Here is a 17405-nt window from a genome sequence, read left to right on the forward strand (position 1 = left end):
AGCAGCCAGACCTGGAGGAGGAGTGTAGGGCTTTGTGTTCATGGGGAATTACAAACGTTCCAACAGCCAGCTTGTGGCAAAAATGTTGCAAACTCTAATTTATGCCTTACCTTGCTCTTGTAGAGAGTTCTGTAGAAGTGTCTGGTTTCGCTGTTTTTAGTAGGAATTTGGTGCTTTGTAGAACGAAGCTGTGCACAGATAACTCTGGCTGGTGCTGATCGTGTCATGCACATTGTGATCTCTGTGTAGATGATATGTATTATTGGGGCTGCTTTACTTTTCTCACCCTGGTGGCAGGGGAAGAGCTGTGAGTGCTGCTGAGTCCTGGAATATCCTGAGCTGGAAGGGACCCAGAGGATCATCAATCCAGCCCCTGTCCCTGCACAGACACCCCAACAATCCCACCCTGAGCATCCCTGAGAGCGTTGTCCAAACGCTCCTGGAGCTCTGGCAGCCTCGGGGCTGGGACCATTCCCTGGGGAGCCTGGGCAGTGCCCCAGCACACTGAGTTCTGGACGTATTGATAATTTTAAAATTTGAGTTAACGAATAAAGAATGTGATTATAGAAAAGGATAATGGTTGCTTCAATATACATATGTGGAAAGAGCTTTTGGGCACTGTGTTATTTGGCTTTCAAGTCGCATTTTAGGACTTTCTTGTGTCTGCGAGATACTAAAGGTCTTTTTTATGAGGAGGTGAAGGGAAAGACTGAACTCTTAAAAAGTGCTCTGTGGTCCAACCTCCATGGCCTGAAGGGCGACAGGAGTTGTAGGAGGACTCAGCTCTGTGTGTGTGGGACAGGAGCTTTGTGTGCTGGGGGCACTGGTGTGCTCAGTTACAGCGCTGGGAGTGTTCCTGGCTCCCAGCTCCTGTGCTCAGAGTTGTAGGAACATGTGGCCGCAGAAACCTGTTGTAAGAATCGGAAGTGTGAAGCTGTTCAGTGCTGCTGGCTGAAACTCTGCTCCACTCTTTTCCATAGAATCTTGGATGCTCTTGGAAGTGACTTTTGAGAAAGTGTCTGCTTTCTTTCTGTTATTTTTTCCAATGAAATATCTTGGCCAGAACTATTGAACTTTCTCTGGGAACTCACGTTTCAGTTTAAAATTCAGCGTTTAGGCTGAGAAGCAGAACTCTGAAAAGTTCAGCTGGGGAGGGGTTGGCTGCAGCAACTCCACGTGTGTTTAAGTTTGGTTTGTTTAAAACTTGTTGCGAAGAGCTTTGGGCAGTCTCAGTAATTACTGCAGACTGCAGCCCTTTACTTTAAATACTTTCCACATTAAAGAGATAAGGGTGATTGTGAAAAGCTTCCATTTATGCGGCTCAGAAGATTCCAAGGGCCTCTCAGACGACATAAATACAGGAACATTGGAAAGTACATCCAGGCCAGGAGCAGCACGTAGTGTGCTCCATCCCCTCCAGTGCAGGGAGGAGGGCGGGAGAGCAGCCTGGAGCAGGAGGAGGGTGAATGGAGCTGCTCTTTGTGACAGGGAGCACCGTGGTGGCATCATCTCATCTCGTGACTGGGAACAGAGCACACAGGCTGCTTGAGCCTCAGCCAAAAAGCTTCTGCACGCGGGATTCCAGGGCTGATGGAGTCTGTGGGAGGCTCTTCCCCAGGAGGCTCCACTGCCAAAGCCCTGTGGGTGTCAGAGTCCAGCACGACGCACGAGCACAACCTGCCTGCAACCTGACTCATGGGCACTGCAGCTGGGAAAAAGAATGTAAAACTGAACTGAGCCCCAAACCCCAAACTCAGACCCACGGCAGAATTGGAGAAGCCTCGGGCCTCCTTTGGGGTGCAGGGTTGGCTGAGCAGGGTGAGGTTGGTCAGGCTGCTGGTGCTGCGGCAGAGCCATCAGGAATCCCAATCCATCCTCCCACTGCTGGATTCAGTGTTCATCCCCTGGGGCTCCGAAGGATCCGGGTTAAAGCTGCTGCTCCAGCCTCTGGTGTGTGTCTGCCCTGAACCAGTGCATCTGCCTGGGATGCTGATGGCAGAGGCTGGAGCAGGGTCAGGGTCTGGGGAGTTTGGAAGGTCCATAGCAGAGGCTGGAGCAGGGTCAGGGTTTGGGGAGTTTGGAAGGTCCATGGCAGAGGCTGGAGCAGGGATTTGGGAAGTTTGGAAGGTCCATGGCAGAGGCTGGAGCAGGGATTTGGGGAGTTTGGAAGGTCCATGGCAGAGGCTGGAGCAGGGTCAGGATTTGGGGGGTTCTATTCCATTTGCCCTTTGCCTCAGACTCCCTGGCTGTGCCATAACCAGTTGCCTGAATACAGATGTGGTGCCTGTTGCTGTTCAATGACTTTTCTCATTAAATCACACAACCATAATGATGAAATGGGGCTGGAAGTTTCTCTTAGAAAAGGGAAGCTGCTCTGTATTCTTTTCATCTCCCCCCTTCCTTCAATTTTCCACAACTCTGCTTTGAAGAAATGTAGGAGATCCTATTGGATTGATTTTTTTTTTTGTAAGACTTGCTTGAGACCTTGGCAGTTTCTCTGCTCTGCCAGAGTCTGTTAGAGAGCAAAATAAACTTGGGAAGTGTTTCAGCATGGAAAGTTCAATAGCAGTAGATGTGGAACTGGTCTGGATTTCTTTATTCCTAGATAATGTCACAAACTAAGCTCAAAGGCCCCTTCTGCCTGCAGTTTTCATGTGAGGTTGTGCAAAGTCACCTAAATTGGCTGATCTGCAGTTGCAGATGTGAACTGTGACCTTTTATTTTTTTTTAGATTGATTTTTTTTTTATTTTTTAACCTGAGACAAGAAGAATCTGTTAATTAGACAGTTTTTGTCATTGCAGCAGTGTTTTCACGAAGACCTGTAGGACGAGGGGTCTCTCCTGTGCCCTGCTCACACTACCAATGTGGGGAATAGAACTTCCTCCCAGGAAATGGTTATGCCAGAATAAGCCTGAATTCACTTTTCCGGTATAATGTGCTTATGTTGATAAAGCAAATTCTGACTCTGCAGGAACACAATTTACTGGGAGAGCTGGATCAGCCCAGGGGGGCTCTGCTGGGATAATTCTGTGTGGAGTCAGATGTGAACATTTCTGGGGGATGTTTATGGATGAGCTGCTGTCCTGGGTTATTCTTACACTTGACAGGTCAGAAATGAGAAGAAAGAGAAGCTCTCCTCCCTCCTTGTGCCCTCCTTTCAGTGCACAGAGAAAACAGGAGAGAACACACTCTTTTATTTGTCCATTGAGAGGCAGGAGCAGATTTTCGTTTGGTTGCTTCCCTGGTTTCTAGGCCAAGATTTATCGAAAGAATTACCTGACATTCCTGGGAGACTGGATTATGGATGCTGCTGTTTTCTGTAGGGTTTGGGCTGTCCCAGCCCAGGAGACTGCAGGAAACACAGCCCCAGATCTGTTCTGTGGTGTTTGGGGTGCTGCTGTGGCAGCAGCAGGTTGTTGAATGTGGCCAAGGCAGTGCTCAGCTCCAGGCTCTGTGTGTTCCATTCCAAGGGTCCTGGCTGCTGTTGTTGGCTCTTTTTTCCTTCTCCGTGTTGTAACTGGAATGTTTTGGTTTTTTGGTTTAGTCTTCTGTGTGACTTCTAGATTTGGGATTAACTTTTTGTCACCTGAAAAAAAAGGGCTTTTTTTTTTTTTTTTTTTTTCCTGGTAGAATACTGTTCTCTCAAAGCTTTAGTACAGAATCCCAGATTGGTTTGGGTTGGGAGGCACCTTAAATATCATTTAGTTCCATCTTCCACCATCCCAGGCTGCTCCAAGCCCCGTCCAGCCTGGCCTTGGACACTGCCAGGGATCCAGGGGCAGCCACAGCTGCTCTGGGCACCCTGTGCCAGGGCCTCACTGCCCTCCCAGGAAACAATTTCTGCCCAAATCCCATCCATCCCTGCCCTCTGGCAGTGGGAAGCCATTCCCTTGTCCTGTCACTAACTCCCCATATTAAATTTTCATCTCCCTCCTGTTTATGAGCCCCCTTTAAGGCACTGAAAGGATTGCAGACCTCAAAAATTCTTGCCTGTCTGTCCATCTGTCCTGAGATTTTTAACCAGGCATTGGAAGGGCTGTGTACAAATTTCTTGTAATGAGAACTTCTGCAGGCCTGGCATGATCATCCCAGGAGCATGAACTGGTTGTACAAGGGAAAATGTGTTGCCTCCTGAAAATAGGAAAGCTGAGATACTGATGGAAAAATGCTTCCATTTGACTCAGATCATGTCCTCCCATGTTTTGAAAATGAGATAGTAAAACCATTTTCTGTCATCAACCATCATCTGTTTTCTTCTTCCCTTCCTTCCCCTGCCCCCAGTCCTCTGCTTTGTTACCTGTCCCTGCCCTTTGCTACAGAATTTCCCCGTGTAACTTTACAGAAATGACATTTCTGCAGCACAAGACAAGGGAAATGATTTAAGGGAGCCTTTGCACTTGTATTTCTGGAAGGGCTGTAGATACAAGACTCATAATTAAAAGGTCAAAGCCACTTGCAGAAACAAATGTCTAAATATAACCCCAGCTTTGTGCAGATGGACTGTGGTAACTAAGGCTTCACAAGCTGGATACATCAATGTGTGTAAGGAACTCCTGTGGCTTCCCTAAAATAGAAATTTTTTTGTACAATGGTGCATATAAATGCAGCTCCAAGAGCTCTTTTTAGCATGAATTTGTAATAATTTGCTCAACCCGCTTGTGCTTCTGTTGCTCCTGAATAAAGTCCCAAATGAAATCAACAAACGCCCATGTCTCACCCTGGTGGGGACGTGTGATGCTCAAGGTCGGTGTGTTTTGGGTTTCAGTTCCTGAGCAGGGCTGCATATTCAGGCCTTTTTCTGTGTGCTCTGAGGGTGTTTTTCCTGCACTGACATCCTCTCCCTCTGTTTATTGGATGCTTTATTTTAGCAAGCCTTTCCCTGTGTGAGTATCTCGCTGCCCATCTGGAGCTGGGAGCCTGTGCCAGATGCTGGGCCAAGGGAATCAGCTGTTCATTGGGAACTTGCAGTCAAGTACCTGCTGCATCCAATAATCCCCAAAGGCTTCAGTCACACAATCCCCAGCCTCACAGTCCCTGACTGCAGGGAATGACAAAGAAATAAGCTGAATGACAGTTCCTTCACATCAATCAGAGACACTTGAAAAATTTATTTCCTTAAGCCTTATTTTTTCTTAGAGGGCTCATTTGGCTGGCTTTAGTGGGTGGAATTCAAGGACTCCTTTCCTAATATACTTGGCACCTGTATCCCTAAAACCACTGTGATTCCTGTAAATTCCTGACAAACAGCACCTGACGTATCTTTTTTTCTATTTAATTTCAGGACAAACACCACGATGCTGCTCATGAAATTATCGAGACAATTCGGTAAGTGCTCGGTGCAGCCCGGCCGGGACCCCTCCTGTGCCTCACTGCAGCTCTGGGAAGGGATGTCTGGAGTCAGGACATGCAGGAGGGCAGCAGTTACCATTTAGCAGCTCTGAGTTATTTTCTAAGCTGATTTTGCTGCAATACAGAGCTCCCTGCCAAATAAATTTTGTTTTATCTTGTCATGTTCTATTCTGTTTTGAACAGAGTTAAAAATGTGTGGTGGTGTTCAGCTTTAACACTTGTGGCAGTTTGTATTTGAGCTTTGGACAGACAAGGTTAGGGAAACATCCTTGGCTTGATGTGTTATGTCCTGATCTTGGCTCTGCCCACCGTCTCCATTGCCCCTGTTGCTGTGATCTTGCAGCATTTGGGCTGTTTGGCAATGATCTCCCTGTAGCATTCCTCTTAATCCTGCTGATAGAGTTGGAGCAGCGTGGGGAAAATGGGAGGATAAAGGTGAAAGACAACTGTGAGGAGCAGGAAGTCAGAGGATTTCCCAACACGGGCTCTCAGGACGTGACTTGCTGTTATTTCAGCAGGATTAGGAGGGGACTTGCCAAAGAACAACTTTTAATAAATGCTACACGAATTCCCCAAGCACCTGAGGGATGAGGATGAGTTATGCCCATTACAAAGCTGTTCTTGTGAACTGTTTTAGATCCTTACAGGCTGCCCTCGGCTCAGCTCGGGGCTGTGTCTGTAGGAGATTTTAATGCTTGGGTGGTGCAGATACAGGTGAGGGAGGAGGTGTTTTACCTGCAGAACCACCTGAGCTCGAAATTTGGTCACGTATGGCAAAGGAAAAGGTAGTAGTGAGCCTTGTGAGCTCCCAGTGTGAGTGTGAGAGACCCAAGTGCTTGATAACATCACTCACATGCACGAAATCAGGGCATTTCCCATGGTCTGGGGTGCCAGAGGATGTGGAATGAGGCTGGAGCTGAAAATTTTTCTCCTAAAGTTGAGTTTGTTTTCCTATTTACAAAACACTGCCAGTGGTGCTGTCACTTTGCTTGCACTGGTGGGGATAGAATCCCGTGCCTTGGGATCTTGTGGCATCGTTTGTCAGTGGGGTGGGGAGAAGGCCCTTTCCATGGGGCTCAGAGGGAGCTTGGGCTGAAGGTGTTGGAGCTTTCTGTGCTGGAGGCAGAGGGAAGCTGCCTTAGGAAGCAGTTGGGTCAAATAACATTTCACAACTGTGTTTTAAGCAAGGCTGGAGCGAACTCAGTGTCAGAAACTCTCGTGCTGCCTTTGCCTTGTGCAAAGTGCCCACAGTGTTACGAAAGTGGTGGGTGAGAGAATGCAAGGAAGCCTTTATCTCATCAGGCAATGGAATTGTGGAGTATCCCAAGCTGGAAGGGGCACAAGGATCAAGCTGCTGGTAGGCAGCGGTTGACTGCCTGTCCCTGTGATTTAAGAGTAAGAAGTTTGCAGGGAGAGTCCTGGTGCTTTTAGGGGAGATGGGAGATAGCAGAAGAGGGCCAGTCTTACATGTCCAAGTTCTGGTTTTCACTGGCCTGTGTAGTTACTAACCATGTGTGAATCAGCCAGAAGGAACAGAACTGTTGCATCTTTAGTCTTTTTAAGTTTTTTTAACCTTTTTAATAATGAAGAATGGAGCAAAGTTCACAAGGAGGAAATTCTCTGATTCCTATTGGAATTCATCCTGTGATGTGGGGATTTTTTGATGCTGACAGTGCTTTCCAATTTGATATTTGTGAAGGAAAGTGTGTGCAAAGCTTCTGTGGCTTTTAAATTGCCTTTGAAGGGAATTAATCTTCCTCCGTTCCACACGTGAAGCTCTCTCCTGTGAGCTGCTATTGTTGGATGCACTGCAAACGGGCACGTGCTTTCCCTTTCTGATGGCCACACAGGACTGTGTTAATTCAGAGTATCCAAGGGGTCTTCTATCGAAATTACTTCTAAAAATCTGGTTTGGTTGGGTGTGTAAGGTGCAAGTGCAGTTTAGACCCTCCCCAGAGGAGAATATCCTGGCACTGAGTTGTTGGTGACAGGGTTTTTTTGGCTGCTGTGGGAAACGTCTTCTCCACATTCAGCTTTGTCAAAGCTTCCTGCAGCATCAGAATTCTTTGGAGATGCTGCGCTTCTGCATTTTATGTTAGATTAACATCAGCCATGACTTTGAGTATTTTTAGGCACGTGGAATACATTTATCACCTCATTTTGAAGCTTTATGCTCCTGCCAGTGGCTACAGGCATCTTGCTGTTTATTCAGTACAAATGTGAACTGTTGCAGTTTCCCATGATGTCTGCCTTATTTCCAGCAATACTGTGAGCTCCCAGGGCTGCTGCAGTATCCTCTCTTCATGTAAAGCAGTCCAGAATTGAGACAAACGACCTTATTACACTTAATTGGCAATACCTCTATCCATTATTTCTTCTCTCCTTCCAGGTGGGTCTGTGAAGAAATCCCAGATCTCAAGCTTGCCATGGAAAACTATGTTTTAATTGACTATGATACAAAAAGGTGAGAGGAATGTTTTTGTTCCCAGCAGGAGTTCAGGCCGGCACGGGGTGTAGTGAACCAGTGTGTAACTGGTTATTCTTAGCCACTACCAACTGAAGTTTTCTCTCAGAACTGGCTTCGGGCTCTGCCGGAGTTATTTTGGTAGGAAATGTGTAACAGCAACATTGGCAAAGGCGGTTGGATTAAGGACATAATTGGAAACTCCACACAGCTCCAGTGCAGCTCTGCTGTACGTTGGATTACTCACTGTGAAACAATGATCGGTATCCGCGCCCTTGGAGTGCAGCCAGGGTGGGAATCTCAATGGCAGTGAGGTTCCTGCTCCTGTAGGAACCAGGAATTCCTGCTCCCAGCAGGGCATGGCAGAGCTGGGTGTCAGTGGGAGCTGCTTCTTCCCCTCCCTTCCCTTCCTGCTGGGTGGGGGCTGAACTAAAAGGTGAAATTCCCAGGAGTGTTGTGGGCAGCTGGAGGGGTTCTGACGTGCCTCAGTTACATGGGAATTCATTCCCACCAGCAGTTCAGAATGAATGTCTCTCGTGGGATATTCCCCTCCTGGCAGGGAGAGGCAGATCCTGAGCTGTGGTGTGTCTGCGGTGAGTTCTGAGGTTCTGAGCATGGGCTTGGCTCTACTGAGACTGGGAAAAGGGATGATGCTCCAGCTGCAGTTTACAAAACCTTGGTTGCCTTCATGGGAAAGACTGAATTTATCCAGGTCTATAGAATGACTAAACTGTTAGAAGAAAGTTCACAGGTGAAACTGCATTGCTGTGAGTAGAATCACAGAGTATCCTGAGTTGGATCCCACAGGGATCATCAATCCAAGCCCTGGCCCTGCACAGACACCCCAACAATCCCACCCTGAGCATCCCTGAGAGCGTTGTCCAAACGCTCCTGGAGCTCTGGCAGCCTCGGGGCTGGGACCATTCCCTGTTCAGTGCCCCAGCAGCCTCGGGGGGAAGAACATTTCCCAGCCTAAACCTCCACAGCACCAGATACTTCTGTCAAGATCTGCTTAAGGTATTGTTTCCTTCTCTCTCAATTTTCAATTGCAAGATTTGTTAGTCCCTGTCTTCTTCCTGGAAAATTCAAAAGGAGTAATCAAGGTCGAGCATCCCTTGTCATTAAAATCCATTAATTTGGATTCGTGGATTACTCGCAGCAACTGCATTACTGTAATTTTGTGGTTGTGGCATCCTCCCTGGGTGTGTTTCACTGGGGACCATTAGTGTGGTTGGCAGCAATGCTGAGTAAAAGTGAAACCCCTCTCTTCCCTGAAGTCACCCCCCACTATCTTCCTGCAGCTTTTCAGGGATGTCATGAACTGCAATTCTGGCAGTGATTTCAGTCTTTTTTCCTTCCTTCGAAAAAAATTTGTCAGAAAAATCACTGGCAGCAGATGGGCTGAGCCAAGGATGAGAAGGAGAAGCAGCAGGTTGTGGAAATGCAGACAAACCCTGGTGCAGCCTCTTGTTTTTCCCAGCATGGAAACAAGCACAGGCAGCTGGAAGCTTGGAATGGAATGGGCAGAACTCATGGGAGTGGTGTCCTGGCCAGTGTAGTGACCCTGAGGATCACAAGAGACTGAAGTGTCCCTTCTGATGTCTCCGGGCCCCTCATCCCTTCCCAGCTTTGGGAATGCCCTTGGTTTAACGACGTCACTCCTGTACTCCTTGTATTGTTTTTGCTGCTGCTTTGTGGCTCTGATCATGTCACAATTGATGTTCCCAGGAATATACTTTCTTTCCTGGCCTGAGGTGAATTGATTTAATCCTCTCAGCTTGTGTCATTAGGGCATCTGCCTGGGCTGTCCATAATCCCAGGCAGCCCATGGAGCAATCCCCAGGCTTTTCTGATGGGTGGTGTTTTAGGCTGTGTTCTGGCTCTGTCTGCATTTTCAGTGTCAGAGTGAATTTCTGGAAAAGCATCTGCTTGTCTCAGGACTGATTATTGTGGAGAGATGACAGCAAAAATGAGAAAAATGTACAGACCTCTGAAATATCTGCTCAACTGAAAATAGGGAGAAGAGGTTCTGGGAATACAGAACTTTACCAGGAAAAGGGCTGTACTCAAAGTCTGATTTATAATAAAAGAACTAATATTATTTGTCATGTACTCCTGGTCTACTGAGGATTTTATTTAAAGCAAACAAAGTCTTTAATCTCTGCGTGTAATTACATATTCTGAGAGAAACAAACCCTAAATACCTACTGGGCAAGATGATGGAGAAGCCCAAGGTCTTCCCTTCAAACCTGCCTGTTTTGAGCTGTCCCTGTGTTCTCCCCCCAGCTTTGAGAGCATGCAGAGACTGTGTGACAAGTACAACCGAGCCATCGACAGCATCCACCAGTTGGTGAGTGTTACATTTGGGCCCTGCCGTGGTTTTTGTGTGCCACGTCTGTGTTCAGGTGCTGAAGAACAGCAGAAAGTTGTGGCTGACTAAATGCTGCATTATACCTGCTCCTGTAGCATCAGCAATATCCAGCACTTCCAGTTTTTGGGGGGCTTGAGCTTGGTATTAAATTTATTATCTTGATCACACCTGGGCAGTCAAGGAATTAGTGTTGGAGGGACGTTCTTACAGGAAGAAAGGGAATTAAACACCACTTTTTGTTCCCAAATTCAGAGCTTTTGCTCTTCCTTGTGCCCTTCTGGCACTGTTATTTTGCCACTTGGAAACGGCTGACTTGCCTTTGGGGGGAAGGAAAGGTTTATCTGCATTTAACACAGGGATTTCTCATATAGATTGACTTTTGCACAGGGAAATCTGTGACTTATGGGTACTTAAATAATCCATATGAACTCTCCTGTGTGTTGTGGAAGTGATCCATGGCTTAGGAATTTCCTTGCCACAGTTCAGCTGCTCTGGCCTGTGGGATCACTGGCTAAAGTGGAATGTAATCTCTTTTCAGGCCAATTTAATGAGCTTTTTGGTTCTCTTACCCCCCAAAAAGGCTGAACTGGAGGAAGCAAAACATGAACAATGAATAATGTTACTATTCTGCTTAATTTGAAAGCATAGGTGGATATATTTTTTTTCTCTACTGTGCTTATGGGAATTATTTGAAATGTGCAGTATTATGGCAACAAGCCTTTTTTGGATGAGATTTTCTTAATTTTTTGGGCCTTAAAAACTTGTGCTTATTTGGATAATGATCAGATAACCTCTGTTGGTTGATGGCTAAACATTAGCAGCTATTCAGCATTTGCAGTTGCTATTTGAACTGGCAAACCTGCTGGGTTTAATTTTTTCCTTCCCATCTGAATCTCACAGGAATGTTTAGGAGGAGTCCTGGAATTGTCCTTTTTTTGTTTGTTTTTATCAAAGGGAGAGGTAGACATTTTGAAAACTTAACAACTTTTATGCATAGGATGGGTTTTTTTCTGAAGGAGAAAGGAAGCTTGATTTCCATCTCTTTCCTGCCGCTCCCTGTCTGAGTGCATCTGATCCCTCCCATGTGACAGCTCCTGGAGCAAAATTAACCTGTTCTTGTGTTGACAGTCAACATCGGTTCAGTGGGGATAGCAGAGAAAGAAGGAGTGAACAAACCTTTACACCCACCCCAACTCCCTTCGGTGTTGTGCTTTACACTGCCAACTGGTTTTTGCATCTCTTTAAAGTCCCCTTTATCACCTGTGAAATTACCTGTTAGTTGAGGTGGGACAAAGTTCCCAGCAGCTGCTGGTGTGCAATTTCTGCAGTTCCATAGAATGGTTCGGGTTGGGAGGGACTTCAGAGCCCATCCAGTGCCACCCCTGCCATGGGCAGGGACACCTCCCACTGTCCCAGGCTGCTCCAAGCCCCGTCCATCCTGGCCTTGGACACTGCCAGGGATCCAGGGGCAGCCACAGCTGCTCTGGGCACCCTGTGCCAGGGCCTCCCCACCCTCACAGCCAACAATTCCTTCCCAATCTCCCATCCATCCCTGCCCTCTGGCAGTGGGAAGCCATTCCCTGTGCCCTGTCCCTCCATCCCTTGTCCCCAGTCCCTCTCCAGCTCTCCTGGAGCCCCTTCAGGCCCTGCCAGGGGCTCTGAGCTCTCCCTGGAGCCTTCTCCTCTCCAGGTGAACAGCCCCAGCTCTCCCAGCCTGGCTCCAGTTCTGGTCACAGTTTTTATCTTTAAGGAGCACCTGCAGCCCAAGCTGAGGCAGAGGGGCCGGGAGGGGACTGTCCCTCCTTCCTCAGCTGGCCTTGGTGGCAGTCCCTTGTCCCCGTGGTGGGCTCACACCCCTCCCTGCTGTCCCCTGCAGTGGAAGGGGACGACGCAGCCCATGAAGCTGAACACTCGCCCCTCCAACGGGCTCCTGAGGCACATCCTGCAGCAGGTCTACAACCACTCGGTCACAGACCCCGAGAAACTCAACAACTACGAGCCCTTCTCCCCTGAGGTCTACGGAGAAACTTCCTTTGACTTGGTGGCCCAAATGATCGATGAGATCAAAATGACAGAGGATGATTTGTTCGTTGACTTGGGCAGTGGTGAGTGACCAATAAATTCCTTTTTCTCTTTGCTTTGGGAAGTAACCCAGAACTGGGGATTGTGGTACAGGATAAGCATCTTTTCTAGATTTCTATTTCTAGATAATCCCCAAAGATGCTCCTGCTCCTTATGCCAGGATTAAATGGACCAAACAAACACCCCAGACCTCTTTTCTGGTGGCAGTGACATATCAGCCTGCAACGCAATAAACCCTTGTTACAAACCCCTTTGTTTGGTATTGTTGGATACACTTGTGAAGAAGAAGCAATGTTAAAAACGATGTTTGACCCATAAAGTTGCATTCCTAAGGATTCTTCTGGTTTCACTGGATTTGCTTTATGCCCTTCGTATCTGAAAATGAGATTTCTTGACCCCTGCCATGTGAAACACTTGCTGTGGAATCTGAAAATTAAGGAATTTTTTGCCTCTGACTTGTCAGTGTGTCAAAAAAACTTTTATAGTTCACTTGAACTGTTGTAAAACCCCACAAAATCGAACCCACAGCTGCAACAGAGTTGAGTTTTAAAAGGAAATCGTGTCTAGTTGGTGAGGAAACCCGGTATGACTCAAGCACATGTGCAACAGATACTGAGTAAGAAGATGATGTTCTTTTTCTTGGTAAAATCTGGTTCAGAACAGGAAAGGAGCAATAAGAATTTCCCCTCTTGCTTGATGTGTTCTGAAGTTTTAACACATTTAAACCCAAACAAATGTGTGTCATACAGGTCTTCTGGGGAAAAATGTATTTTTTAAAAAAATATATATTTTAAAATTGAATGTATATTTTAAATATTGAACAGTTATATATGAATATTCAATATTTATATATATCTTATACATAGTAAAATATTAGATTGTAGAAGAGCAAATATTAAATAGTATACAAGAATATGTTAACAAATATTATAAAATATAAAATATATTAATTCTATAATATATAAAATAGAATAATATATTATAAATAAATAAATATATATATACAGGCTCTTCAGTGATTTTCTCACCCCTGCTTCTTCTCTCAGTGGGACTGAGTGAAATTTCCTGTCAGGGACTGATGTTCAGATGAGACCTTTAGAAAAACATCAGAGCTGAGAAACTCTTTTTCCATCTGGAGTGAAACAAAATCTCCACAGATTCTCACAATTGTTTGTCCAGGAAGGTTCAAGAAGATCATATCTGGGGCCCTGGAGTGCTGCAGGTTGGGTCACAGGCCCGTGTCAGATCCTTTAATCTGCTGTCCCCAGAAATAAATCAGGTGTTTCCCACTCTGATCATTGGCTGAGCAGCACCAGGGGACTGGCGATGACTTTGGGAATGCCCAGTGTCATTCCAGCTGGGAATGTCACACCTGGCAGCTGAAACTGCCCCTCAGCCCAGTCCCACAGGTCACCCGCTTTCTCTGCTCTCCCTTGGCAGTGGTTTCCCTAAAAGTGCTCTCAGCTCTGGGCTTTTTGTTCCTGCAGGTGTGGGGCAGGTGGTGCTTCAAGTGGCTGCAGCCACAAACTGCAAACATCACTACGGAGTGGAGAAAGCTGATATTCCAGCCAAGTACGCCGAGGTGAGTGAGCCTGGGGAGTGCTGGCTGTGTGCTGGGACTCACTGCTGCCGGGTGACAAGAGCTGTGCTGCAGGGGAAGCAGAATTTCAGCCCTGCTGCACTTCTGCTTCTCGGATCAGCCACTCCTGGAGCAGTGAAACGTCAGCCTGCAATGCAAGGATGTGCTCGAGGAAGGAAGTGGGTCCGCTCTGGAGTGTTCAGAAGGAGCATTGGCATCTTTGTAGAGTGATTCCAGGCCCCGAAAGCTCTTTTAGCAGTAATGCCAAGGCCTGTTCAAAAGGGAGTGCAGCATAAGCTTCACCAAATACCTGCAGTCGTTCTTGTGTCTGGAGTGGCTCTAATGCCGCTCCCAGAGGCCACAGCAAATCCAGGAGTAAATTCACCAAGCAAATTTTTTTTAAAGGCCATGTGTCTGCCTGGTTTGGTGATGTCCCTCTCTCAGTTATTAAACCGGCAGAAGTTCCTCCTGAGGGCTGTGCTGGGTGTTTGGTGTGCAACTGCTTAGGAGGCACCTTAGTGAGGAAAACCATAAAACGGCCTGAAGCTGGAGGAGGGGAGATTTAGATTAGAGATTAGGAAAGAATTCTTGGCTGTGAGGGTGGTACAGGGTGCCCAGAGCAGCTGTGGCTGCCCCTGGATCCCTGGCAGCGTCCAAGGCCAGGCTGGACGGGGCTTGGAGCAGCCTGGGACAGTGGGAGATGTCCCATGGCAGGGGGTGGAAGCAAAGGATGTTAAAGGTCCCTTCCAACCCAAACCATTCCATGATTGTTTGATAATGTTTAGTCAGGCTTCTTTACACTTCTAATTCAGTGCCGATAGGACACACACAGATGATGAGTTCAACAAACCTGGGAGGCCACAAGCACACAGGGAGGGTCAGTCATGTCTTCCCACAAGACGTTTGCTTTCTTCAGTAGCCTGAACAGAAACGGATCCCTCCGAATTGTCAAAACACAGATTCAGCCTGAACAGGCTGGAAAATTGTCCCTCATGGAGGGAGGGGATAAATAAAACTCCTTGATCCTTCTTTTCAGTGATGTGTGTAAAAATGCATTAACACAGTTGTGAGGATGATCAGTCAAGGAGCTAAAAATCCACTTTGTTTCCCCTGCCAGGGCCGAGTGGAAGTTTTCACCTGGAGGGCTCTGCAGTCCCTCTGTGTGAACATCCCGGTTTCACTTTGGAGCATTTACAAGGGATGTTTACAGGAATCCCCTCTGTGTTTACCATTAAACTTAAAGATCAGCTTTATAAGGAAAAGTGAAATTCTCACTGTCACTAATACCCCTTCCTGTTCCTGTGCAAACACAAGGCGTTGGTGAAAACAAACAAAAGAATGACCACAAATGGAGTGTTAGGGGTAGTCACTGCTGGGGGACCTTCAGTGTCACAAGTCTTCGTGAGATTACTGGGTCACTAAAATGTTCTGCATTATTTCCCTGGATAAATCCTGGCAGATTTTAACAACCAAGGAGCTGCTGCAGTGTCAGAGTGTGGAGCTGCCTCGTGCCTCTGTTTAGGGCCCAGTTTTCCTCCAAATATTATTTGTGGAAGATGTTGGGTTGAGTTTCCAGTTAAACTGTCTGTGGCACCACATTCTGGGTACCATGATAATAGTACCCAGATAGTAGATGGATAAGAATTTGAAAAATTTCTCCTAAAGAGGAAGAATGTTGCCGATTTGTTTTAGTGAAGTTGCCTTAATAAATTAAAATGGCAGTTCATACGTGAAAATATTGAGGATTTTTGAGTTATCCTGCTCAGCTTTGGAGTGCTTTTGAGCATAAAGCATACCTGTCAACACACAGTTTTATTGAGCTGCTGATGGAGCAGCTGATCAACCATCAGCTCGAGTTGTCAGTGGGATCAGAATTTCTGCTGGGCTTCTCACACGGAGTCACAGAATAGTTGGTGTTGGAAGGGACTTCTGGCAGGGTCACCTGGAGCAGGAATGTGTCCAGATGGGTCTGGAATGTCTCCAGGGAGAGAGATTCACCTCCAAATTTGGGCCAAATCCTAAAGATCAGCTGGGGCCAGGCTGCTGTAAAGGTGCTGGTGGGGATGTGTGAGGCGCTGAGCTGTCTGGAAACGGGATTTTGTTCCTTTCTCCCTTCTTTGCACAACAGAATACAGCAGAGCCCTCCCTCCTCTGCAGCCCTGGTGTGTTTGGGTGCAGTTTGAAGCACTCTCAGTTGCTGTGGGAAGCAGGATTCTCCCTCTGTTTGCTGCTGGGATGCTGTGCCTGCTGCTTTCTGCCTCCTCAGTGACCCCAGCAGACCTGGCTTTGTCCTGGTTGTCCCTTTGCTCCCGGGCTTAGGCTGGGCTGCACCCGCCTCCTCCTTGTGGGATTATGCACCACAACTTAAGGCTGGGCTATTTTTAGTGCTGGGCAGTGGATGGGCTTTTCTTAGAGCATGGAACTTCCATGGAAAGGGGGGGGTGAAGATGCCAGCTTTGCCTTGGCCCAAAGGAAGCGAGGGTTTGGTTTTTAAAGGAAACTAAACAGCAGGAGCTCTGTGTCTGCCTGTCCTTGGAATGTTAATGGCAAACCCCCCCATGCAGACAGAATTCTTGGGGATCAATGAGTGCTTCAGAGCTGTGTCTCCATTGCTTTGATGGAATTGGAAATATGAGATGTCCTAATAGCTGGTTTTGGTTTTCCTCCCTCCCGCAGACGATGGACAGAGAGTTCAGAAAATGGATGAAATGGTATGGGAAGAAACATGCAGAATACACAGTGAGTGAAACTCAGCTGCAGATCGGGATCCACACTCACGTGCAGAGTTTGTAAAGTCCCCTCCAGCCTTTCCTCAGCCATCAGCAGTTGAGCCACAGCTGCTTCCCGGCTCTTCTCTTGATCCTGGGCGTGGTGTTTCCAATATCCCCTCCCAGACCCCTCTCTTGGTCTTGCCACATGTGGGGCATGGTGTTATTTGGAGCACTTCCAGGTCTTCCCAGAAACTCCTGGAAGATTTATTCTTCTAAAATGTTGTTCTGACTGGGGCTGTCATGAGACTTCTGTTTGTGTTAATTCCCCTTTTCCTTTTTCCCTCCCTCTGTCCATGGATTGGGGTTTTTGCCAGGTGTGGCAGCTCCTCCTTGGGGTTCTGAACTCTCCTGCTGGAAATCAAAGCTGAAGCTTTGGGTTCTGCGGGCAGGGGAAGGCATGGCCACCTGGGCCCAGCTCTGGAGGGGATGGGATGGATGGAGATTGGAGCAGGAAGCTCCAGGAACAGTTAGTTCGCAGGGGAGGGTGGTGGGTGTGTAGTTCTGGTTTGGAACTGGATGCTCTGAGGGTGGAGCTGGAGCAGGAGGAGTAAATCGGCCAGGCCATCGTGGGGATCCTCCTGCCTGTGACAAGGCGTGTGTTGGAATTCCTTTATCTTCCTCCTGATATTTCTTTATCTCTGGGGATGTTTGGCACTCCAAGGATGGTGTGGAGCATGTGCAAATCCATGCATTGTCCTGTTCCTTCCTTCCCTTTTTCCCTTTCTTCCTCTTTCTAATTGTCATTAAGAAAATCTGCTCCCTGCTTAATCGCTTTCCAGTCAGGAAAT

General features: G+C 47.2%; 1 protein-coding gene across 8 annotated transcripts in view; it reads left to right on the forward strand.

Moving 5' to 3' along the window:
• DOT1L (DOT1 like histone lysine methyltransferase) overlaps positions 1-17405 on the forward strand; it is a 75344-nt gene that overhangs the window by 11644 nt on the left and 46295 nt on the right. For all 8 annotated transcript variants that reach the window (XM_066205678.1, XM_066205675.1, XM_066205677.1 and 5 more), the window contains exons 2-7: positions 5283-5326; positions 7740-7814; positions 10101-10164; positions 12062-12290; positions 13755-13849; positions 16523-16585. In XM_066205678.1, coding sequence (XP_066061775.1) covers positions 5283-5326; positions 7740-7814; positions 10101-10164; positions 12062-12290; positions 13755-13849; positions 16523-16585 — 570 coding nt within the window. The remainder of the gene's footprint in view (positions 1-5282; positions 5327-7739; positions 7815-10100; positions 10165-12061; positions 12291-13754; positions 13850-16522; positions 16586-17405) is intronic.

The sequence above is a fragment of the Chamaea fasciata genome, unplaced genomic scaffold (genome assembly GCF_029207755.1).
Source record: "Chamaea fasciata isolate MVZ Bird 193981 ecotype frontalis unplaced genomic scaffold, bChaFas1.0.hap1 SCAF_28, whole genome shotgun sequence".
In the NCBI taxonomy this organism is placed as follows: domain Eukaryota; kingdom Metazoa; phylum Chordata; class Aves; order Passeriformes; family Sylviidae; genus Chamaea; species Chamaea fasciata.